This window comes from Ixodes scapularis, unplaced genomic scaffold (assembly GCF_016920785.2).
Source record: "Ixodes scapularis isolate PalLabHiFi unplaced genomic scaffold, ASM1692078v2 PGA_scaffold7__128_contigs__length_106722199, whole genome shotgun sequence".
NCBI lineage: Eukaryota > Metazoa > Arthropoda > Arachnida > Ixodida > Ixodidae > Ixodes > Ixodes scapularis.
Genome location: NW_024609882.1, coordinates 5,419,180 through 5,445,254, shown reverse-complemented (window position 1 = coordinate 5,445,254; position 26,075 = coordinate 5,419,180). Strand labels below are relative to the sequence as shown.

Here is a 26,075-nt window from a genome sequence, read left to right as displayed (position 1 = left end):
ACATTCCTGGACTGCGCCGCGAAAGCGGCAACGTTCGGCGGAAATCCCCGTCGGCTTCCGACGGGATTTGTGAGTCCCAATCCGTCGCTTCCCCGGCCTCTCCCTCGTGCCTGATCCTCCCTCCGCCGTGTCAGTGCCCTGCGGGGGCCACCGCTCTTCGATCGGCCAGCTCGCACTCGAAAAAAGCGGCGAGGAAGCGAACGCGGCGCGGGAACCGTGCTCCGCGATCTGACGCGTTTCTCCCGAGCAGTTTCAAGATGGCCGCGCCCTTTCGTCCGGAAAAAGAGGCCGCGCGAGGCACCCCGGCGCCTCATTGTCCTCTTCCATGGACACGATTGAGGGAGAACGGGAATTTGTGACACGTACACAGGCGTGGCTGCGGGGAAAACTATATGGGTAGAAGGTTTCCCGCGGGGAGACAGACTGGGAGGCGAAGCCCTCGAGAATGCGCGCTGGCGGGTGACCCACCACGCAAACGAGACCGGAAAGGTCGGTGTAACGAGGACTCTCTACGCTGGTGCCAGAGCAAGAACAGCGCTCTCAGTCTCGTAAATAGAAACTGTCGCGCGTCTCTCGCATTGTGCTGGATTTAAAAGTCCCGCAAACCCCCGAACCGCACTATACCCCTACATAGAAACGAGACCGCTTGGAACGAAGAAATGACAAGGAATGATTCGTTCGAGTGTGACTTTAAGGTCTGGAAACTTATACCCTATCATGCAGCGATAATGTTTTTTTTTTATTGTTATTATTATTACTTGTCTTAGCTCGCACACGTCCGTCAGAGATTTGTAGCCCATCGTCGAAGCAGGCACAAAATCTAAATATTCTTGGGATGTAAAGGTGTTCGTCGAAAGCCCCTGGCTCCCCGGTGCCTCCTGACTGCACCGACATCATACCATAAAGCTGCAGGTACCTTTGCGCGTGCCTCCTACAAAAGGCACAATGTTAGCTCCATGCAGCCGCGATGAGACAATAATCCTGGCCCGAAACATGTTCAAAGCGCTCCACGCTCCAAAGATGGACAGTTGTTGTGCGAGCAATGTGACCGTCATCTGAGGAAGAACCACGCCTCGAACAGTTTCTGCAGGCTGTCTTCTGCGTGATGCATTTAAGAAGAGGGAGAGAGGGACTGACGCTGGGGATGTTGTCGTTGTTGCAGACGCCCTCGGAGAGCAGGCGGTCGCGGATCTCCCAGGCGAAGATGGAGGGGCACTCGCGCTTGTACTCGGCGATCTTGCCCACCACGGGGGGCGTGGCCACCCGGGGCTTGCTACCCCCGATGGCCCGAGGCCGGATGGACCCTGTCTCGTAGTACCTGCACGAAAGAAACAGCCTGCAGCACTGTACGAGGCTGAGGGAAGGGGGGAGATGAGAGGGCGCAAGGACGTCAGAACACGGAGCGCTGGTTGGAATGATTAATAGGCGCAAAGCCAGCTGTCTCTATTTATTGTTCGAACGCGTTCGAACGCCGAACGCCAGCGTCCGGAGTTTGGCGTTCGCTTTCGAGCAGTGCGTTCAAAAATAGCCTCCTATATACTGACAAAGCCTGGCAGATTGCCACGAGAAGCGGCCGCCGAATAGGAAAAGGTGGAGCGGCAGACAATGGATGAGAGGAGAGCCATGTGGCTGGCGCCCAGCTGCGGCAAGTCGCCGAAACACACTTCTCCCGAGCATACAAGTGTGTTTCGGGTCTTCGCCGCTGCAAAAGCTGTGCGCTGACGTCCAGGTTCCCCCGAGAAATGGTTCTTTGATGGATTGTGCTACCAGATCCTCGCGCTCCAAATCTGCGACCGGACACTCTATGGCTCGGACGTCGAGCTGCCATGCTTGGTGAGTATAGAGGAGGCTATGGTTCAGACAAAGGCAACTTTGCGTCTCCCCCCTAATCAATCGAACCACCGCTCCGTGTTCCGACGTACCCGCTCTTTTCTCCTCTCTCAGTTTCTACCCTATATGCCCCAGACCGAAGATCTGTCCCTAGTTCTTTCCACGCTGTTCAAGATCACGATCAGCTGACTGGCGCCCACAGAGGGTGCCGCCTCGGAGCGAAGCGCTACAGGTGGACTTAAACACATATACGAGGGAAGCATAACCGCGGGTTGCGCGCGGGGAGACTTCTGCGTACCTGCCGAGTATCTTGGAGACGCATCCGTTGGAGACCTGCAGGATCCTGGAGATGTCGCAGGGCCTGGCGCCGCTGTGGGCCAGCTCGACGATCTTCTGGCGCGTCGAGTCCGGCAGCGGCCGGCCGTTCACGTACACGCCGCCCAGCTGGTTCACGCCGCTGTGGCCCTTGTGGGGCATGTGGTCCACGCCGGCCGACAGGGCGCCGCGCACCAGCGGCTGCAGCTCCACGCTCGGGCGGGCCAAAGGGGCGGCGCGGGCCTCGGGGACCGCGTCACCCTGCATGCCAGCACACGCCTCTTATGGCAGGGAAGCCATCTTCCTTATGTAGTCCCTTATGTAGTCACTACACCGGAGCCCGAACGCTACTAATACGAGCAGTTTAGTTTGCTTTAAACGTGCGTTTCAAGCTTTGACTTCATGCAGCGTGTGTTGGAAAAAGGAGTGTTCGCCTTTTCATTCGTCAACACGATGGACCTTCCTGGAAAGTAGCGCGCCCTCAAGCGGCGCGTGTGAGGCATTATGGGAAGAGTGAGGGTCGCTGCTCCGACGTCTGCTGTGATGTTTTGAGGGCACCCATAACGAAAATGGCCCACGGGTTACTTGTCGAGTGAAGCGTCGAAATTATTCCCTCTTAAGCTTCTCGTCCTTCGGAAACAGGTGCCATGACAGGTGACGATTTTTCAGGGTGTTATGATCGCACCCTGGCACGTAGCACATCTGTCCACTGCCCCCCCCCCCCCTTTTTTTTTAATGGGCCATCGTTCTGGATGGGCCACCATTCTCTTCTTTTTTTTTGATGGGCCATTGCGCGCGGGCCAAGGGACAAAAAAGCAAAATATCACTCACGCATCCAAATATTTTTTTTTCTTTATTTTTTTTTTCTACGGGAGTCAGTTGAGCTATACTCTGTTACTAGTTGCGTGCAGTGCAGCCAAAGGCAACGTCACGAGAAGAGAAAAATGGCGAGCGCTACGAAGGCGGGGTGGGAGAGGAGGGCAAGGAAGGGCGAGGGGAGAGAAAGAAAAGAACACTAGGCACGTTAGAGAGGAGTTTTCTCTCTTTCTCCCCAGCCCTCCTAGTACTTGCCCCTTCTCCCCTCGCCCGGCGTTGCCTTCGCCTGTACCGCACGCAACCAGCGACAGGGAGTATAGTTGGTAAACTTTATTTTCCTTCGACAATAAAAAAAAAAAGAATCTTTCAGCCTTTACACTCTGCCTGGTGAAGAAGGAAGACCAGCGAAGCTGTACTATGGTGGGAATGATGTAATGGCCGGCAAGCCAGTTGGCAAGCCAGAGTGGAAAGGCTGGAAAGGTTGCACCATCTATGAGCGACGGCGGCAACCAGACAACCGGCAAGCCGATTGTCTGCTTGCCGCCGCCGTTCGTAGATGGCGGTAGCTGTCCAGAATTTCGTGTTATCATTTGTTTGCTGACGGACACGATACCGGGGAAACTAGCCCTTAACAGCTCCGCTCTAAGAGAACGCAGCTCATTTTAGCGACGTTCGAAGACCGTTAGTCCACCTGGATGCATGAAGAGGTTAAGAATGGTGCTGCAGTTCGGCGGTAGCGTGCGCCACCAATAGCATTCAAAAGTTCGACTAGGCTAGACTTGACTTGGCTAAAGGGCGCGACACCCTCACACTTCCCAAAATGCCCCGGAGCGCTCACCGGTGGCGCTGACGTTTCCAAAAATGTCCATTCCCGCGGTAACCGTTAAGTTGTGGTCACACTGCTCGTGTCCGAGTCCCGCCATAGGACGACAAGCAGAAACAAGCGACAGCGACAAGCCCGAAACGCATGCAACACGCACACCAAACTGTTTTTTTTTTTTTTTTTTCAGGCTTGCAAAAATTTATGATAATTAGCGCCGAGGTGTTTCGGTGGCGCCCTCTTATGGTTTCCATCCGTGATGTCACGACTGGGATTTGCCTCGCCGTGACGTCACCAGTTGTTATCCTGGCTACTTACCGTCAGGTACGACGACGAGGTCGGTGCTGTGTTTAAAAAGCACAGTGGAAGCTAGGAGTCATCGCAATCCGAAACTAACACCGTCAAAGTTGACAGTCTGACAAGGCTCATATGCCCATGGTTTGGCCAATCGTGGAAAGCTGACCACAGCGACGCTTTTGGTCGTGCACATCGCTAATACTTAACGAGCACCGAGCCACTGAAAGCCTGCCAAAGGTGTCTTCGAGTGCATGCCCCATGCGCTTCAGGCTTGTCGGTGTCGGTTGTTTCTGTTTGTCGCTCTAGTGGGGCTCGGGGGACATCATACGTCACACAAAAGAAACAATTCTCGCTGCGGACATGATCACAAAATTATCTGGACACGCACGCTCGATGCACATTTGTTTTCCCAACATGTACGCCGGTACGATGCTTATCCAGATCGAAACAGGCAGGGGTGGGGATAGAGCCCAGCATCCTGGGGGTTCTGCAGTGCGAGCTTTCGCTCCACGTGCTCCATGCTGGTGCGCGCTAGCCGACTCAACCACCGACCGATCCCCCCAATTTTACACTAAGTTTAAGAGCACGCTATGTCACCGTGTACGCAAACGCGTACAAAAAGTAAACAAAAAAGGTCGTTCGCTCCATGGCGGCCCAAATGTGACCACGAATTTGACAAACAATGTGGCGCCTGCTGATGGATATTGACGCGATTCCCGATCCCCCGCGCAAAAATCAGAAAAACCATGTCCCGGCCTCTTTTTCTCGCCTTTAAAAAAAAAGAAATTTTGTTAGCCGCATTAAAAAGGGGGAAAAAAAGCACATAGCGCGTTCAACCTGCACCCCCCAAGGGTGGAGAGAAAAAAAATGTCCTTTTTATGACTTCCTTTGTGCGTTCAATTAAACGCTTGGTCGGCGCCCTTCTGTCGGATGAGCGGCGATCTTCCAAAGAGAAAACGATCCGCCTGCGCGCAGTGCACCGCCGACGACGAGGGAAGAAGGGGACGGGCAGACGCCCGCCGCCGGTTCATCAACGTGTGGCCGCTGACAAATGGAGCCACACAGTACGGACGACGGACAATTAGAGGACACCCTCCCGACACGGCTGGCACACACACAAAAAAATGACCACGTTATTGAAATTTGATGAGGCTCGGCCCTTTCTTTGCCTCCCTCACTCTCGCGCATAGATATAGAGGGAGGGGGCGTGCGGACGAGGTTTTATACGCGGCCAAATAATGCCCCTGTGTGTGTGTGTACGCGTGTATGATTGCGCGCATGAATGCGTGTGCTTTTACCTGCCAATTACGCGTTATATGTGTCTGTGTGCACTCACTACATGCGTGTGTATGGGTTACCTGCGTGGACACGCACGAGGATGTCGCGTGTGCATGTGTGTTTGCGCGTACAAGCATGCGTGAGCATGTCCTCATATGTGTACGCACGCTTCTTCGTTCGCATGTGTTCGCGCATGTGCGTCTACTCGTGCGTGCGTATACAATTATACATGCACACATACTGTACGTGTGTATGTGCACGCGCTGCGCGTGTGTCCCTTACGCGGGCACCTGTGCACACAGGAGCGCGTGCAGTGTGCACGCGCGCTGCCCGCACCACCCCGTTCGTCGGCGCTCCAACCGGCCCGTCTGGGCGCGTGCACCAGCACCGCGCGGGCGTCTGCGCGCGGTAGGCGTGGCCGGCACGTCGGCCGGGGCATCTCGCGATGACAAACTGTCCTCGGATGGGATCATCGGCTCCACGCGGGCATAATGACGACATCATCGCGCGCTCGCTAACACCTCGTAAATTACCGACGCAGGACACACGCTCCCTCTGTCTGACAGGTGCGACATGACTCAATGTTTAATTAGGCCGATTATAATAAGAACAAACGCAAAGCAAACCGCTCCGAACCGGCTGCAAAGAATCGATCGTAGTGTTGTGTTCGAAAACATATCGTACGTCTATGCTGGCCCGGGGCAAAGTTAAATAATCGTAACCGCAAATCTCGCAAATTCTCTCCCTCAATTTCTGCCCGTATAGTCCCTGTTCCCGCGCGTCAGAATACAGCCGCCATAAATGATTTTTGCTCGTCTCACCGAAATGCCACTGAAGACGGTATGGACGAGTTCACGCAAAGACAGCGCTGAGGACGAGAACACTATGGGGCCTTAAAGGTCAATGAGCGTCAATGAGTGTGATAACGAAAATGAAATGAAGCGAAAGAAATCAAAGGAAACAAGAAGTGAGGAAAGAGTCAAAGTACAGGCTAGCTGGTGGAAGTCAACCATTTCGTCGTTTACCCTGAGGTAAGGACGAAACGAACTATATAAGAGGAAGTTGTTGAAATAAACGTGTAGCTGAGTTTGAGACCTGTCTGTTTTTTCTGTTACTTCTGCTCTTCAAAAAAAAAACCCAGTCTCAGGGTAAACGACGAAAAAGAAGTGAGGGTTCGTCAAGGCATGCACCCATCCACAGCCAGCGAAAGGCGTCTTTATCGCTCGAGTCTCGTCAGCTGCCAGTCCTTTTGTAACCAACCGAGAACGACTTCGAGCGATTCTGGCGGCGACTGCCTGCGTCTCTTTGACCGATTCAGCAACGTCCGACGCGCGCGAACACTGATCTTGCATGCGGTGGATACATTCGTCCGGCGAACTGCTACAATTCGAAGAGCGACAGCGGTTGGTGTACCCGCGGAACCAGTGAACACGGTGAACTGACGAACCCTGGTTGCTCATCCTGCTTGGCCCAGACTGAACGCGAATAAAATTGATTTGTAACCTGGATGGTAGTTTATCCTGGGAGCACGCGTGGAAATCTCAGGATGACTGCTAAGTTGCGGCCGAAAATCCTGACCTTGGTCATAATGTCCTACCGCGGGCACTGGCGTCCACATGCCAATTCAATTACAGTAATTGACAAACTGTTACTTAATTACTCTGCGGCTAATCTGTAATTGTTTTATAATTACCTTAACTAAGTAACTGTGGTCTTAATTAATTGCCGCTTCAGTAATTGAATTTCTTTTTTTAGTACAATTAAATTTACTCTTATTTTCTCAGGCTGAAGAGTCGTTCCATAGAGTCGTCGACAGACGCCGGACGTTTGCCTCACTTCTTCCAGTGGTGTGGGCTTTTCAAAGTGCCAAGGATTATTACAACAAATATTTAACCACTTTGTACAGAAATGTAATAAAGAATGGTGTGCAGAGATAAACGAAATGTATCCACATTTTTCACCCCTGTATATAGTATCCTGGCCGTATCCTATAAGCAATACAGCCCTTATAGGACTATCTTGCTCGTATGACCCTGACCCCTTCACCTCTGTGTCGGTCAAGCCTCTAGCGTGACGTGTCGCTTTTCTCGTGAAGCCCAGTTATGTAACACATTCTGCGTAAAAAAGAAAAAAAAAACGACCGATTATGCACATTGCACGTAAATTGTCAGGATATCGCAGCGTATAATATGCACAAGCCGCCGTATTACTGTCAAACATTCGCTGCAAGACATCGCATCAGCATTCAACAACTTCCTTCTTTTCTCGCGACGCGCGCGAACGCGCAGTCCCTCCCTGGAAGGGTGCTTCTCCACTAGACACAAAGCTGCACCGTGGCGAAGCGACCGACGCGCGCGAAGTAGCAACGTCTGTGGGTTTGGCTTCTCCGCAGTGCACCGAGGAGTGGCAAGAAGCGCACTCAACGGAGTTCCTGTCTGCCAACTGAGCGTGGCATTACGGAACTTGCGACAAAGCGCCAGTGTCTGAGACGAAGATTGAATCAAACGGTACTTTATTGGAAGCGATAATTGAACGTTTTAAGGATCCGCACAAGTCTACGTAGCAGTCTGACAGTGCAGTGGGGCCTGAGGCTCTGAGCCATTAGTTTCAGTACACAGAAAGTGAAACAAATTTCTGATGCGCTTAATTGGCAGCTATTCCTTCCGTCTCGCTTGAGGAAATATAGCGGTATAAAAACGCCTCCGCCCGTCAGAACACATTGGCATCGTATACATCGGTTTACGTTGCTTTTTACGCCCCATACTACCAACAGTAAAAAAGAAAAGAATCATCAAAAAAGGCGAAATACACGCAAAGATAGGTCTGGATATGTATCTCGTATGCATCCCGCAAAAGCTCAGTAAAAAAATGTCCATTACATCACCGCATGAAGCCTGCCGGTATGGGGCAGTCACCGTTAATGTTTTGCAGCTAACCCATCCAAATATTTATAACCATTGGCAAACATAAAGGTTTAAAAAGGGATCGGAAAAAGTTTCGCTAAAGTTGCCAATACCCTATTGTGACATAACCAAAAAAAAAAAAAAGAAAAATACATGGAAGGGGAAAAAAAGCGTCGGATAACAAATTCGAGGGACGTAAGCGGTTTTCATATCCCAATTTACACGTTCGTGTTTAGACAGCGTGACATCGGCCTGCTTTTAAGATATGGCAACACTGGTTTACGCTGTAGTTGAGAAATTTAGCCAGCGCGGTATGACGGCTAGCTCGTGATCTTTAACGTGCATCCCGTAGTAGTTAGTGATACGCGACCGCACTCAGGTCGAAACTGAAAGGGGGGGGGGGGGGGTGGAAAGGGGATGTAAGAAATAAAAAAAAAAAATTACAAAAGCGATTATGTAAAGAAAAAAAAACTGATTATATAGCAAACGGAACGCTGTGTACGCAAATCTTAAGTATAATTAAAATGACCGAACGAGAGAACATCAAATGCATCGAATAAATAGAAACCTCCACGTAACAATGGTGACTCCAGCGAAATCGGCGGCACCTAGCGGCTATACAGCGAAACGCTGGGGCGGCAAGTTCTCTCGCTGAACGCCTTCTCGAACGAATCCACAGAGCCTAACGGTCTAAAGACGAAGTCGCGAAAGTATATAAATTAAAAAAAAAACACGCGATGAAAAATCGTCAATAAAGCGTCGCAAGCCGCGTCCGGAGCTGCGGCAGGCACGGGCTTTGGAGCGGCGCAGATAATATTAATCGCACCTGCAGACAAGCATGCACATCATCAGACAGGATGTGCACGAGCCGAACACCGTGTCTCCGTTATCTGTACAAGTGTTTCGCGGCTCGAGTTTTGCGTATTCCCTCATCAGTCTCGCGTGTCGTCGGATTTTCCTCTTGCGTGTTGCGTATAGGGACGAATAATGAGCCTCAAAATGGAGTCATAATGATACTGCAGGTGGTATACACACGGTTGAGCAGCATTCCGATTGGTTAGCCGAGAAAAAAAGAACGTAACAGAAATAGAAACTCATTAATGCGTGAATTTTAATGTCACTTGCCACGCAGGGTCGCGCGATGGGTGAATGATTACGTACGGTCAAACCTTTTTGAATTGGGCGGTAGTTGGCGCCACCTATACAGTGTGTTTCATTTTGACAGCTAATATTATAGCACTTCGATTCGCGCACTTTGCAGCTTTCCAATGTTTTAGGCAGCCTGTTAGATGCCCTCTGTTTGGTCATCTCCAAATTTAGAAAAAGCGGATGTTGGAATATTTGCAGATAACCAAGCGGAGGGAATCTAACCGGTTGCTTAAAACAGAGGAAACAAATTAAACATTTTTTTTTTTATTCCGCAAAACGCACAGTGCGCGAAGCGAAGTGTCAGATATTAGCTGTCGAAAGTAAATACACTGGATAGCTGGCGCAAGGTGCCGCCCGATTCAAAAGGATAATTTTTATGCAATCATTCATCTCTCTATGCAACCCTGCTTGCCATGTGACATTAAGAACCACGTAATAACGTGTACATTTTCTGCTTGTGTTTTTGTTTCTTCAGCTAACCATACAAAAGGTTGCTCAACCATGTATATTTACCACCGGCACTATCACTATAACTAAGGCCATCTCGAGGTTCATGTTTTGTCGCCACGCAACATGTAAACCGAAAAGATTTCCCAGTTCATATTTTGAGTGGGACATTGCGATTTTGCGTGGCTTATTTCCATATATTCTAAAGACGCGATCTAAGATCGCGACACGCCCTTTTCTCGCACAAAGGGAAGGTTTTTTTTTTTCGCAGAGGAAGGAGCAGGTCGCCACATTTGATCACGTTTTAATAAGGAAACAGTGTGGAATTCTGGAAATGTTGGATGATTTGAACCAACGTTACTAAAACCTTCAGTTGGGAAACTCACCACCCTTGAAACCCGGGCCGGTCGCGTCCACCGGGACCAAACTAAATGCGATAACAGCGCCACCCTTTAGCGACTCATTAAAACATGAAAGTTCATATATATTGCTACTGCGAAATGGTACTGCGAGATGGCGCCACCGGCCTTGCGCAACTCGACCTGAACCGATAAGTGCAGGCGTGCAGTTTCCGGAGCGACCACCGCGGGAGAATCGGCGGCGTTGCGATCGCCATTAGTTCGGTTCTCGAGTACGGATCGAAGCCACCCTTTCGAAGCAGGCTCTAGCTATGGCAGTTTTCCAAATGGTTGCTTTGAGCGGTTAGACTGAGTTACCGAACACGAGGAAGGATGAATGGATTCGTACCCTCTTAAACAGGCTGCGGCTTGCGCTACCTATAGCCTGCGTTTTTAGTACCAACAGTTACCCTCTACCGAGTCGCTGTGGAGGCACAGTGCGGAAGGTCCTGTAAGCAGGCCGCAGACAATTAGTGGCCGCATGAAAGTAAGAATAAGTAGCACGAGTGTGTGTACCGTCGTTTAAGTTTTTGGTCATCTCGCGTACGAATAACGAGTATTATTTAAAACGCAACACGAATCGGGCGCTCTCTCTGGCGAGCTGCAATATTTCGATTTGAGTGATTGCTAAAAAAATAAATATTATGCACTCCAGATATGACGCGCGCGTGCAGTGAGTGAACGTGATTAAGAGAGAATATAAAATGGTTCTAATTATGGCTCGTCGCTATAAAAATTTCATGTTTTTTTTTTTTTTTTTGCAGCTGTGTAGTTGTTTAATGTGGACCGAATCAAGATAACCTCGAGGCTATAGTGGCATGCTACAATGATTGTCTAAACTCTATCGCGATCACTGCTCGTTGAATCGCTCCAAACCAATAAATCCCCAAGGCTTGGCCCTGCTCCTTTGTTGTCTGAAGGCCCGTTTACACACTGGCAACCGAGTAGGACTGACTGAGAGAAGACCGGTTTTTAAGCCTCTTGCGACGGCTTACAACCGGATGCGCCCCTGCTGAACCCGTCGGAAGCCGTTGCAAGAAGCTTAAAAACTGGGTTTGTCTCAGTCGGTCCTAGTTGGCTGCAAGTGTGTAAACGGGCCTTCACACGTCTTTTTTCGGCATTGTGCTGTGCTTCTAAGGTTCACTCCGATTCATTCTTAAAGGGGCACTGACACATCAAAATCGTAATTTATTTTATTATACGAAATGATTGAAAACGATGCCGGGACATTACCCTCAAAATTCGAAACTTGGGAATTCAGTATTTGTGAAATAAAAAAACAATTTCCAAATGCCGAATTTGAAGTTCCCGCGCGATCCGCGCCAGCGCAATGAGTCAAATTTTGGGGTCTCCTGCGACTCGACTTTCTTTCGGACCTCCGCACCACGCTGTGAAGCAAAGCGCCGTTGCTACCGCGACCTGAAGAGAGGAGGAGGTGAGCAGGCGGGATAGAAGGGAGCCGACGCGGGGAAAAACCGGTCTTCCCCGACTCGGCGATAAGCCTCTGCTTGAGCGCCGCCAAGGTTTCCGAGGGAGAACACAAATTCAGGAAGCGACATCACACCGAAATCTGAGTTTTGGTATTTCAAAAAGAAAGGCCGTAGTGCGTTCGTCATTGCGTTAAAAAACATGTTTTACGATGGCCGCTATTAAATGTTATTGAAATGTCGCCTACAAAGCTTCTAAATTTCCTGATTTTTGACGTCACCGATCAAAAGAAGCAAGGAGGTTAGCGCGGGAAATATAAACGCCAAAAATAAAAAGGCGCGCGCGCGCGGAGGGAAATTTTTTTTCGCGATGCGATTTTTTTTGCGTGTCTATGACTACAACTTGCATCGTTTTAGACAATAAAAAAGAATACGACCTTTGGGGTGTCAGTGCCCCTTTAAGAAAACCACCAAAATAAATAAGAAATAAAAAAATGTCAAAGGCGCTAGTTCTTACACAAATATTTCAAGCAGTCTATAGAAATCTTATTCACATTTTAAAGACTTTTTTCAACTTCCTATACAGTCACGTCGTATTGACAATTTTCAGCAGACACATCCTTTCAACCGAAGTCACAGGTGATAGAAATTCTATAGATTTTTTTATCACCACATATCAATAGGCTTTCTGTCACCATATTGCAGCGCGCAGTGCCGAGCGAGGAATGCTCGGACACGGAATTTGTAGAAGATTCGCGTTTATTCTTACTCGGGACGTAACTTTTATCAATTCGTAATAGTTTCTTATTCTCGAACGTGCCTGTTCATTCTCACTCCGAACGCTCGATGCTCAAACCTTCTGAGCCGAAGTTTCGCGATGCCGACGCATACTAGATAAGGCGCTGCCCGCGACCTTGTCGAGTCAGTCTCGCTCTCGCTTGCTGTTACGCCGCCAAATCATCGCCCACTTTTCCTGCTGCCTCGACGCTCGTTCTTTATTTTGTCTGCCAAAAGTTCGCCGATTAAATCTTTATTTTCAGTTCTTTGTTCATCCTCTCGCCGCTTCATTCGTTACTATACATCTATAAAATTTTCATAGACTAGAATCGATAGAATAATAAGAGGCAGTGCGGAGAACCGACATCACTCCCAGTTGGAGCCTCCCTGTGGAGACTGTTCTTAACGACTGTGTCATATAGTTATCACCTCTTGTAATGCTTTATAGTTGGAGATGCAGTGCAGCGACCATTGTAAACCATATTTCGTATAAATGATCCGCGAAAAAAAAAGCAACATGCTTGTTATCTTTTTATCTTCTGCGATGGTCCTTGTTCAAGTCATTGCCTTATACAAGTATAGGATATATATAGCGGTCGAGCAGTCAATACTATTGAATTACTAGTATTATGAGTGCTCCATGGCGCGTGTATTCGTGATGTTTGCGTATGTACACAAGGCAAAAGGCGAGTGCACGTTTCTATGGATGTATCGTGACAATCCAAAAATTATATTCACAATTTCTTTCTTTTTTTTTTGAAAACTGAATGACTGTTTTTAAAAAAAGGACAGAAAGGTTATTAAAAGCTCTATATGCTTTCTTTACGATTTCCACCCAGTTAAAAAAGAGCGGCCAAAAACCTTCTATCCAGTTTCTATGGACGAAGTTATATGCAATGTTTAGAGGAAACAAAACGGCCAAAAAGCTACAGACGGGAGATAGGACAATGAATGCTTTTTCTTCAGAATATATCTATAGCTTATCTACACTATTTTTACTAGAAATTCTGTAGAATGTGGATACGCATCTTTGTAATGGAGTTCTCGACGATGAAACCCGTCTCGACCTCATCCCCTATGTGTATTCCGGGCGCTGTTTCGCGGCTGTTCGGCGTCCAACAGTCGGGAGACCCTTCGGCACGCGGATCCTCAGGCGCTCGCGCGCGGTGCACGAACGAACGCACGCACGCACGCAAGCAAGCAGGGGCACAACTAAGCCACGCGGTGAGCGTGGAGAGCCTGTACAGGGCGATCGCGGCCGGCCCCGATCGGTCAGGCGATGCCATGGCGGAGGCAGGCGCCCGCGAACCTCCGCCGAAGAAACTCGTCGGCCGCGATGGAGACGCACCGGCGGCGCAGCGTTTCCGGCCCCGGTATCTACGTAGTGCGGACGTCTCGGCTGTGCCCGAGCTGCCGTAGCCCCCGCTGCGCACCCCAGTCTATGAAGACAGATCTGTGCCCTTTCGGAGCAGGGCGGCGCCGCGCTTTGTTCTCCCTTTGCGCCACTCCTCGTAGTCGCGGTGCTGCTGGTTTCAGAGGCACGTCGTGGCGTGCGCGTAAATTTTTTTTTTCTAACTTTTTGCTTGGCTAGCAACGAATTTCGGGATGCCTTACCTGCAGCCTTTCAATGTGGAAGTGTATGAGCGTCTTTTGTTTTGGGAGAAGAAATTATATTCTTGATTCCTGCACGTTTTCGCGAAACCCTAATTTTCTCTCCCCCAAACAAAAAAACAAAAAAAAAAAACGGCGTTTTTCGAAAGAAAAAAAGAAAAGATTGCCCTATTGAGGGGAAACGATGCAGTCGTATATAGTATATCTATACGAGTGTGTAAATCATTCTTGTGGCAAGTGAGCTTTCTCTCTTTTTGATCAATAAAATAGAACCGAAATCAAAATTTGGCACTCAAAAGTCTTGAAGCAAAAAGAAAAAAGAAACTACACACACGAACATCTAAAAAAAAAGCTTAAAAGCGCAGGAAAAAAAAAAAAAAACACGGACGAGGAACAGACACACACAACACGGAATTTTTTTTTAGCGCCACCGAACGTCCGAGTTCGCTGAACGCCACATTCAAGCCCGTCCTTCACACACTCAGAAAAGCAGCCGTGTCCCCCGCCAAGGAAGAGGTTGTCAGCGGTGCGGAATGCCGCAGCTCTCCGTCAGCACGGCATGTCGACGGACCGGGACCAGCGAGTGCCGGCAGCGGACGATAAGGACGCGGGCGGGCGCGTCAACCCCGGCCCCGCGACCGAAACGTCGGAGGACCGGAGATGCGAGTGTCCGATTACGCGCGGGGATGTCGCCGGACTGCGACCGAGGAGTGCCTCACCGTCCCTTCCAACGTTCTTAGATCTATCAGTTGACAAGCTCCACGGAAGAGCGGCGTTCGAAAACGGTTCTTCTCTGCTGCCCGCAGGCGAGCAGGTATTCACCGATGTTTGTTTGCAAACAAGCTCACTACCACCCCCTATCGGCGGACCCCTGCGCGCTTCCGTTTTTCCTCTTCTTTTCCATTTGTCTCTCATCCTTTTGTTATTCGCACTACTTTGTACAATGCACTAATGTTCTTACAAACCTACTACAGAAACTTCTCTGAAGGAAACTCTTCTTATCCGACCGCTGTGCGTTGCTGAAGAATAAATAAATATACTACAGGAAGTCTACTGGGGCACCAAATACTGTGGCGCCCTCGTGGTATCAACTCCCACCGAATGCGGTGAATATACGGGGGGATAACGTTCCTATAGACCCTGCAGCGAAATGACTGCACGGGCATTCTATATAGAAGAACCGGTTTCGAACGACGCTCGTTTTGCGCGAACAGTTGCGTGAACATTATGTTCGCCACAAAAACAATAATAGAATCAACCACCGCAGGTAATATAATATGAATCTAGCATTCACCGATTCCGCAGCTTCTGTCCACGAGGGCTGGGCTGATAGCCGCAACGAGCGCCACTAGCTTCCTATAGAAGCTAGTCAACTGACACTGAACTATAGTCAAGTTGGTACCCTCGAAAAAGATATATTCGAAACCTTCTTCGAATAACGTTGTCCCCCGCGGCAGACACTAAAATTCAGAATCCCTTTAAATGCTCGTTGACAATTGGTGCAGGACCCTGCTGCAGGTTCAACCGCCCAGCTGTTTCGATCGGGATAAGCATCGTATACGGGCGTGTGCTTGTGTATCCGCGCGTAATACACTCGAAAGAACCAGCAGTGGTATATATACACGGCGGACCTTGGCGTGGCCCGCTGTATACCTTTGCGCTTACTCCCCGAGAGGCGCGGTCCCTTCTCGACAGGTGTGCCCACGCTCACCCGACCCGAGGACGCGGGAGACCCCTGCGTTTCTTCGAGGTCGGTCAGGCAGGCAGGGGGGTAAAGACGGGAGCAGGACGCGGCAAATGGGAAGCGCTGACATCGGTGGTTTATCGAGAGAAAGAAAGAGAAAGAGAGCGACAGAAGAGCAGAAAGAAAAAAGGCAGGCGACACAGGTTGGGCGTGTTCGTTCTGCCGCGACGATTTGACGTTCTTTGAGCGCGTGTCAGCTTTATTTCTTCTTATATAATGCGCGACGTCGGTGCTTTTCACTAAGTGCAAAATAAATCTATAAAAGCAGTAAGTACACAGACTGTGCGAGGGTTGTTATCCTGCTACTTTTTATTAAAGCGTCTCCAGTGATCTGGGCCCATCCGGACCATCGATGGGGCCGCTGAGGACCGCGTGCTCAGCCGTTCTGAAGCGGTCGAAATGCGTGAGACCTTCCCCTCTAGATTATTGTTAGCATTGTGCGAATATTCGAATAGTATAGTTTCGAATAATAGGCTATTCGATGATCGCTCCGAGGTGAACTGGGAAGGATATTCGTATTTTTCGAAGTGTTGACCGCGGTGGGTTAGCGCCGTTGAGCGCCCTTCTTGCTGAGCACAGGTGCAATGCCGAGAAGCGCGTTTAACGGGGCTAACACGCCGCAATCAACATTCCAAGAAGTACGTAGAAACGCATACTTTTAAAACTGAAGGATACACGCGCGCGCCTGGTGTACTTAAAAAGAAGCGAAAACTTTGTGATCGTTGATAACTCGCTTGCAGTGAAATTCGCAAGCTCAAACTGTGGCTGTTATGCAAGAGTATATGTTAGGCACAGAAGCCCGGACAACGTGCGCTCATCTATTAAGATGGTATTTCTTTTTTTCTTTTTTTACTTCGAGATTGAAGAGAGGGTATTTGCATAAAGCAAGATTTGTGTATTTCCTCGATTAGGTATTGTCTTCCTAAACAGGCGAATTTAAGGTTGGGGGGGTCGTTCTGTCCTTCCAAAGTCTACTTTTTGAAATTAAAAAAAAAAAATCGACGTACACCAGTTCTTTTTTATAAAGAAATATTTAGTATTTGTGGATATAGAAAATATTAGATCAGTAAAATTGATTGCAGAAGCCCCCCCCCCAACCAACCCCCGACCCCTAGCAATCCACCCATGCATCCCTTTATGGCATATCCGTCGTTTCCCTGCCATCACAATGTATACGCACTGGACTTTCTGAGGCCACAGTCCATAAATATAGCGAGAATAAATTAGCTAAGAAATGGACAAGCAGAAGTTCACGAGTGTCGCTGTGTTTTCGTTTTAGCATGGTACCACAGTATTGAAAGGCTTGGAGACTATACGATATTCGATTCGAAAATATTCGAATTCCACTATTAGCAAATTACTATATATTATTACATTATAACGCTGCGCTGCAGGTAAATGGGCAGCCGAGCGCGCTAAGGTTTTCGTTCCTTTTTTACTATACAGCCCCCCCCCCCCTTTCCCGTTTTCCATTTTTCCCGTTTATTTTTCCTTTTATTTCTCTCGTCGCAAAAGCATACACAACCAGAATGAAGATTAACACCAATATAAACGGTATACAAGTTTTAACATTGTTTCTCTCGGAGTATAATTAAACCGGTAGTTTTCTAAATTTATTTAGCTGCGTAGGTAGTTCAAGTGTCAATCGGTGCTCGGAATTACCGCGTTGCCTGATGTAACCGAAATGGTAGCGGTTATCCGTTAATTCCGCGTTACTGCAATACCTCATAGCTGCCCATTAATACAGCAGGAAGTAACCAATTAATGTCTCATAAAGCCCTTTTACGCAATTTAAGCGTACAATTTAGCTTCATTCCGGTTTATGCATCTGTTCGACCTCACTTGGTGTCACGATCGAGTGGCGGTGTGCAAGTCGGTTAGATCGGGTAATAAATTAAATATACTTTCTTCGTAACATTCATACAAGCAGACGGCAGCGTTTGCACCGAGTTTACGAGGGTTCTTCGTGTCGGCTGTAACCTTGAGTGGAAGACGAGGCCTATGCATGACGCCATCATTAGTGTATCTCCTGCGAGAGTCACCGATCCCATTTAAGGTGTGCTTGGCGTGCACGAGACTGGATTTCTTTTTCGTGCAAAAATAGCATGCCACTGTTTTCATTCGCGACATCGAAACCCCGCAGAATGTCATGCGCCAAGTACCTCCACACGCTTCCATACATACGAGTTGTTTTTGCTTTTTTTTATGTTTTTTTTTATAACAAAAAATGAAGCCTATTTGGTTTTGAAATATACCGATATATAAACATTCGATCGGCGAAACGCCTCCACAAAGTCTTGGGCATGTGCCCTGACAAATTTGCTCTCTTTCCAGATCAGGGATGGAAAATTCATCGCAAAACGGTATATGGAAATACAAGATCCAAACACAGAGACCAGTATTTGATCATTCCCAAATACTTCTACACATGTCACACTGCTTATACATGATACAAAAGACAGTCTGCATAAAGATTCAAACGCGAGTCCCCGCGAGATCCCTGCTTCGAATGCCGCATGGCCATGCACGAGCCTGGTATGAGCGGCATTCGAACCAGGAATATTGCGGAGACTTGTCTTTGCATGACATTTGACGTATGCAGGCACTCAGCCAGGGGGGAGGCCCATGGACCCCAGGCGCCCCCCCCCCCCCCCCCGAAAGCTTCCATTTTGCTGGGACCTATTCTCCCCCCTCCCCTTCATACAGCTTTCTGTCATGGGCGCCCCCCCCCCCCCCCTCGAAACAAAATCCTGGCTACGTGCCTGGACGTATGAACGGTGTGACCCCGGTTGTATGGTTTGATCACTTAAACTAATAAACAGAACCCCGCGGGTAAAAAAACAACGCGTCCAAATGGAGTCTAATGTAAAAGATCAAACATAAAAACAAAATCGATAAAAAAAAACTTTAAAAAAAAAGTTGTTTGGCATAAGATGGGTGGATGCAGCAACAGGAAAAACAATGCATGCATTCTGTGCATGCGACGTTGATTTCGAAGGTTCAATGCAAGCGACGCGAAGCCCTTTCAAACAAACACGCATCATGAATGTCATATGTCTACCACTTCTGAAACGACCCGCTCCGTTTGTTCCTTCGTCATTGTCTTTCTTCGATGTTTATTGTGCGCAAAGCGTGAATGTTTTACGCTGTTTACGGACTTCCTGCGAAAGCTCGCGCTGCAGAACCTCTGCCCGTTTCGATCTGGATGAGCATCGTACTGCGGCGTTCATCACGTACTACTGCGTGATGCACGTTAAAGACCCCGGGCTACAGCGGTTGTACTGGCTACATTTCTAATCTACAGTGTGTAACAATGTCGCCATTTACTGCGCGGCAGACTCAACCCTGCTGAATAACCAACTAATATGTTTTCTTTTTCCAGACTCCCCGCAAAGAGTTTCCAAAATCGCCTTTGACTGCGAAGGTCCAATGTCCCAAACGTGTATTCTGGTCGTTTTTCTTTTTTTGTTTTTGTTTTTAGAAATACGAGTATTTTAAACACTGCATTTTCGGTATCTAAAAACAATCTTCGAATATGCATTCCCATAGTATACGTATAATTAAATGCGACATACAAACTATTCGACGTATATTAAGTGTACATTTCAAATACTTCAACACGAAATACTGCCCATCATGCGATCTGATCATTGCACGCCTTCCTTCATGAATCCTTCGATCGCAGTAACTCCGATATATATATATGGTCACCTCCTGGCGCGCGCTGGTGCCAGCAACATGTGCACGGGAGAGCCTCTAAGAGGGACCAGCGCGAATCATCCTGTCCTAAATAATTACGCGCACAAACGGTTACCCAACACCATTCGCCGTAAGGATCAAAAGGAACCGCGATTGATTTTGCATGGCTAAGCGTCGTGTCGATCTATCTGTATCGCGCGGCATAAACAACGGCTGAAGAGAGTTGCACCCGTCGATTCACAAATGCATGGTTTGCACTTCACGATAACGAATTGCGAGCATGAAACAACGGGTGAAGAGAGTTGCACCCGTCGATTCACAAATGCATGGTTTGCACTTCGCGGTAACGAATTGCGAGCATGAAACAACGGGTGAAGAGAGTTGCACCCGTCGATTCACAAATGCATGGTTTGCACTTCGCGGTAACGAATTGCGAGCATGATCCTGATTCTGACAGCGGACTCGCGCTCCCATGCGTCGCGAAGGAAGCACTCGACGCAGAATTCGAGATATAAAAATGCACATTATTCTTCGAGACAAGTATAGACGTAAACTTCATCCTCATTTCTTTAAACTAACTCCCCAAGTGAAATGCAGCAAGTACATTCTGTCGCGCACTTAAAACCGTATAGGTACTTTTTCGTTTTGTTTTAATATATCGTTTTGAGCCCGGCTGTAAGCCGTGACAGAACATCGGGTGCCTGTCACCTGTCGCCGCGAAGGAGCCACCGCGGAAGAAGCAATTGTCACGAGCCAAAGACCGCGGTGCGACGTCAAAGTAGAGCAAGGAACGCCGGACTCGCTCAGAAGCCAAACTACGGAATCCCAACCCCTCATCATGGCGTCCGAACCACTTGTTCGGGGGCAGAACAGGGGCTCCCGCCCCGATAAAACAAATATGTATATACAAACGAACAAAGGGGAACGTGTGGGATTCAAACCCACCCGACCAAACGCCCCCGTCAAAGCCTCAGAGGCATTGGACACGCTCCCCCAAAACAGGAACGAAAGCTCGTTCTTCGTTCCTTTTCAATATTGGGACGAGTTCCCGTTAATGTTTCAGTCGTTCGAAAAGAACGCGTCCCCGTTCCATTTCTAAGATGGGAACTTGTTACATTAACGTTACCTATGCCTGTTTTATTAATAAAAAAAATCTGTAGATACAATAGAGTGAGTGAAAATATCCACATCCAAATCACGATCAAATCTTTTTTCCAGTTCTTCGTTTCGACTATCTCTCGGACCGTTCCCTATCTCTCGAATTCGGAGACTCAAATATAGTCGATAATTAAAAAATAAAAAAATACCTATTAAATTAAAATAAAATTGCAAATCAACATAGAAAAAAAAAAAAAAAAAGCAAACGCCGTTGTTTTTGCCGTTTTCTCGAAAATGTAACGAGCTTCCGTGCCAGTTCCACCGATGCATGATGGAACGGCGGCATTCGTCCGCCCCTCCTAGAAGGAACGCGTTCCAGGAACGCCGTTCCGTACAACCAGCCTGTAGTCGGAGGCTTGCCACGCAGACTCCCCCGACCCGGCAAAAAAGACCCGCAAGCCCCGCTAAAACGCCGCGAGCAGCGTGTCCAGAACCCACCTGGTAGTGCAAGACGCGCCGCCGACAAAGAGCAGCGAGTTTGGGTCCGTCAGGTCCGTTGGGCGCAGCCGGCCCGCCTCATGGGCTCGGGAAGGGGGGCCCTCCGCTTCCGGCGAGGCAGCGGCACGGACGGGGGCTCGCGGGAAGGAAAAGCGCCCGCCGCGCCGACGGGCAGCACGCTTGGCCAGAGACCGGCTTTCACGCCAGAATCGCCGACCCGAAGTCGCCGGTCGCACCGCTCTGTCGCGCTCGGACGCCGACGCTGTCGGCTCAGATAATCGCCGCCTCGGACCAATGGAGCGCTGAGCGGCCGCCTGACGTCACGGACGTCCTCCTCGCCACTTTGACGCGAACACGCCCCTTTTCGGCCCGCATCTCATTAAGTCGGGCCGACCAATGGAGGCCGACCGGGCCGCCCCGCGAGACGCTCCTCGGAGACCGCCCCCAAAGGGGGTTCCGCCCACGGCCTCCTCGCCCGTTTGCCGCGAGCGGCCATCTTTGCGGAATCAAACTGTACGAGCAGCCGACCGCCGGTCGGCGTCTGCCGAGTGCGTCGTCGAGTTCCGCGGCCCACTGGGGATCTGCGGCGGAGGGACCCACGTGCGGTCGGGGATGGGGTACCGAAGGATACGGCCGGTGCTTTCCGGAGCACCCCTTGGGGGTCTACGAGTGCGGTGTGTACCCGGCGCCTGTCTCCCCGAGGGAGTGAATCGTCCCGAGTGCACGCGGTGGCAAGCGTCCTCGTTTCCGCCGGCGCGTGCACCTCACGCGCTCGTGCCACTGTACTGTGCCTGGAAGGCGTCTCCGACTGGTGTTCTTGCTCATCGCGTCCAGAAAAGGTGGTCTTTCGAGTGTAGCCAGCCGCGGTCTGTCGCGGCAGCGGATGTGGCGGACCCACCTATTCTGCTGCAGGGCGTTCTTCGCCAGCCTGGAGTTGGGACGCTGCAACTACAGCGACGCTGCAGCGAAAGACTCTCGTGTTTTTTGCTATGACTTGTATGCGGTCAAACGCCATGGCGACACCCAACACTGCGGCGTTTGTGACGTCGTTTGTTGTCACTTCGGCACCATTTTCGACGCGGAATGGGACGCTGAAAACACACCCGTCGGAGACGCGTTCCCTCCCTCGCGACTGCGTGTCTGCCACGTTGCAAGTTGGGCATGCACTCGCACTGAGCTTACGAACAACGTCCTGCACTAACTGACAACCCCGTACCCGACCTTTTCGGAGTCAAGCGTCCCCTCCCTTTCACCGGATTGTTCGTCGTCTGCTTCGCGAATTTACCAAGATTTCCACTCCGGCGTATACAACGTATAACGCGTCATAGATATCGACCACAATGGTCATCGCGTTGACTCTTTGTGTGTCGCGTACACTGCGGCCTGATAGTCCCTCCCAGACCATGACCCTTAAGCGTGTATGGTATCATCTTATGCCCCTAAGGGTGTAAAAAGGCTGTTCCAGGAATTTACACCCATTCAACACCCTTCTTTCGAGTGTAAAAAACACTTTTTAAGATAACAATCTCCTGGACAGAACACAATTTATTTTTCAGGGGTGTAAAAAGGGTGCGGAAAAGTAAAGTCAGACGACCATCCTTCTTGAAGGGTGTCGTCTTGAAGTCTTTCCTGTGAGTGACTTTGAATTGCCGAATATAGGGCGGTGAAAAGGTTCGCAGGGTCGCGATTCCTCTCTTGTGCATGAACCGTACCAAGACAAGACCTGCTCCGCCCCCCCCCCCCTCCTCTTCTTCTCCCCTACGTCATCACAAGTGGACCCACGCATTGCCGCCTCTATAAATATATTCATGACGTTAGGGGGGGGGGGGGGGGGGGTGCGCAGGTCTTGTTTATAGTGCAGCGGGCACGAGTACGAGTTATCACCGAGCCCATCTGACTAAGGTCCAGATATGAGAGCGTCACGTCATCAGTGATATAAGCGGCCGGCATTGACCTTTTCTAGCAGGCAAACTATTGGTTTGGGGCAGCCACTCACGCTTTTGAGAACAATGCCAATGGTAGCTTATTTGGCCTGTGAATATAATTCCCGTAAAATTCCAGCAAAAACCAGCATATCCTATGTAGGATGCGTGCCCATACTAAATTACGCCCTCCCAAGTTTTATGAACCTACAAAACTGAAGGTTCTAATGGTATCATAAACTGCAGAAAATAACCACCTACAACCCTAATAACGTACAGTCGTGCTCTGAAAGTTCTATATTACCGGGGTTGGAACCAGGGTTGAGTTCGCTCCTTGACTGCTGCACGGAAACTCTACCTTGACTTACGCATTTAAATGTCGACCCTCGTTTTCTTTTCCCCTTTCTCCGAAGAAAGTCAACACGCGTAAAAGTAACTCACCCGGCAGCAGAGTTTCCGAGCCAGCTGTGCTATACTTCGTTTCACCTCATGTTGTACCGCAGCGAAGGCTAGAAGCGCGAGCTCACAGCGTTGGCAGCTGCCCTTGATGCACAAGAGCTTGTGCCGCCGAGATCTGTCCCAGAGCAAGGAGCTCGCGCTTGTAGCCTTTCCTGCGGTACAACACAAGGTGAAACAGAGTATAACCCAGACACTGCCCCGTGTAGGCCGCTTCTCCTATCACTCCGGTGCAAAGCGGAGAAGCTCGACGCGCGGGCGCTGGTGTGAGGCGGTGAACGTTGACGCGAGCGGCCGATAGCGCAACGTTACCCTGTGACTGTAGCCACGGCACGGGGGCATGTACCGACATGATAACCACGTGATCGCATCAGGAGCAAAATACCCCGGTTATGTATTATCCCAGTAACCGCCATCCCACTATTTTGCAAAATGTTCGCGCAACTTTCTCTTGACATCGCCGACATCGTCTGTAATCGAACGGCTAAATCAATTAAGTGCAGCGAATGGCACGTGACTCGCGCTTCTGTATCTGTGTTCGTGGTTGTATGTCAAGCCTTCGACTGTGCTTCAACCTTAGATAAACTATACGGCGACTAAAGACGCTGCGAAATGGATAGGATATGTGTACCGTTTTTAACGTGACACGTTTATCGTGCTAGGTTTTCAGAATAAGTGAAGCCTCAAAAAGCGTAGCTACGAATTTCCCCGCTAAGTTTAGTGGGGAAAATGACGTCACGAGGCTTCATTTCACGTTGCCGATACGAAAATTTAGTTTCCCCGCCAAATTTAGCGAAGAAAAATTGAAGTACTAGATTCAGCGGGAAATTCTACGCCACGTGACCTCAACTGCAATTCAGTTTCCCCGATAAATGTAGCGGAAAGATTCACGTCTTGTGACAGGATGTCACGTGATCTATACGCACATTCAGCTTTCTCGAACCTACACCCGCTACATTTAGCGGGAAAATAGACACGTGAAAAGTGGAGTCAGCACCACTAACTCTCATTCAAACTCTATACAACTAACGTTAACTCACTACTAACTACACTAAACACTTCCTTTAGCCCTAGTGGTCTAGCACCACTAACCCTAAACCGAGAGCGCTTCACGAAGTGACACAGTTGCAGGGCGATTTGCGACAGATTATTTTCCCTTCTCCTTGTCCGACTATTAGGATTGCCATGTTTGCTTTCTTTAAGCCCATCTCGGCTAGTTGTAGCGCATTCCTTAGCAAATTGCCATTTTGGCCAAAGTGCCAAAGTTCATAGCGCACCTTGGCGAAGCAATTCCACCACTACTTCCTTATTTTCGCATTCGGGAGGGAGGGGGGCTTCTTTATTTGTAGTTTAAAATACTGGCTATAGGTGGCGCAAGCGGCCGCCCGAACAAAGGGGATCAGCGTTCAGCCGGCAGGTCGATCGCGTATACAACTTCCCCCATCGAGTTTTACCGCTAAGAAGAGTCGCCGCGATATAAATGGTCCCGCGACTCCCAGAAGGGCAGACCCCAAATTGATTTTGAAATGACACCGCTCGGCAAGACAAACAACACGATTGTCAAAAACCCCCACCCCTTTTTTCTTTTTTTTTTTTTTTTTCTTCTTCTTCTTCTTCCTTTCTCCTTTTATAATTGATTGTTTCGGGAGTCGGCATCGCCGCATCCGAGCCACAGCTTTCGCTCAGATGTCGCTTTGACGAGGAAGCCCGCATAAGAGAAAGAACGAGCGCGCGGTCGGACTACTATTTGAACAAGAAATTCGTTTTCTTCGTTTGTTTCTTTTTTGCGATCCTTTTTTTTTTTTCAATCATAAAACAGCCTTTTTACGTAAGTATACATTGGATAAACATGAGGGTTAAAATGATTGGCTTTAGCTTCGACTGCCCGCGTGTTCACTCGCCCGGCAGTGTGCGCCTGCTGAGTCAAGTCTATAAGACAAGGCCTCCGCTTCTCCGCTCACACGTCATCACTAGTGAATGCGGACAGCTCCGACTCTAGCTTGCGGCAGCATCGCAGCCAGCGCGTCTTGCAGCGTCTCACAACAAAACGCGACGCTAACACTGCTAAGACGGGCGCGTCCGCCACTTTGGGGCAGCTCCCGTTGAGCTTCAGCGTTTTCGCCGACGATGACGACATGTTCTGGCCTTGTCTTCTGGCTGGTACTGGCTGAGTCCACGTGAGGAGCAGAGCAGGTGCAGCCGGCTGAAAGGAGGTCGATCCATAGCCGGATCCAACGCGGAGAGCGAGTCGTCTGCTTCTTTTGCGAGAGTGGCCGTGACGTCAGAACGATGCAGAGCTCCGATTCGCTTTGATTGAAAGGAGAGTGGGTAGACCTTAATGCTAGGTGCCTCAAAAACTACCCACTAGGTTTTTTTGTTTTTTTTTTATCAGCCAATCAGAGCTCGGCGTTGTTCTGACGTCACCGCGACTCCTGCCAAAAGAAGCAGACGACTATCGCTCTCCGCATAGAAACCCGCGCTTCTCTCATCCATTTACGCGGCCCGAGGATCAAACGCGAAACAATGCACTACAAAATAAAACATAAAAAAAAATGATTTTTGATTTACGTGATTGAAGATGCGCCAAGGT

At 49.4% G+C, this 26,075-nt stretch overlaps 1 protein-coding gene across 3 annotated transcripts in view; it reads right to left on the bottom strand.

Moving 5' to 3' along the window:
• LOC8050834 (paired box protein Pax-6) overlaps positions 1 to 21,348 on the bottom strand; it is a 60,787-nt gene extending 39,439 nt beyond the window's left edge. For all 3 annotated transcript variants that reach the window (XM_040216925.2, XM_040216927.2, XM_040216926.2), the window contains exons 1-3: positions 21,108 to 21,348; positions 2,129 to 2,406; positions 1,138 to 1,318 (exon numbers count right to left, since the gene is read on the bottom strand). In XM_040216925.2, coding sequence (XP_040072859.1) covers positions 1,138 to 1,318; positions 2,129 to 2,307 — 360 coding nt within the window. In that variant the 5' untranslated portion in view covers positions 2,308 to 2,406; positions 21,108 to 21,348. The remainder of the gene's footprint in view (positions 1 to 1,137; positions 1,319 to 2,128; positions 2,407 to 21,107) is intronic.
• Between the last annotated feature and the right edge of the window lie 4,727 nt (positions 21,349 to 26,075).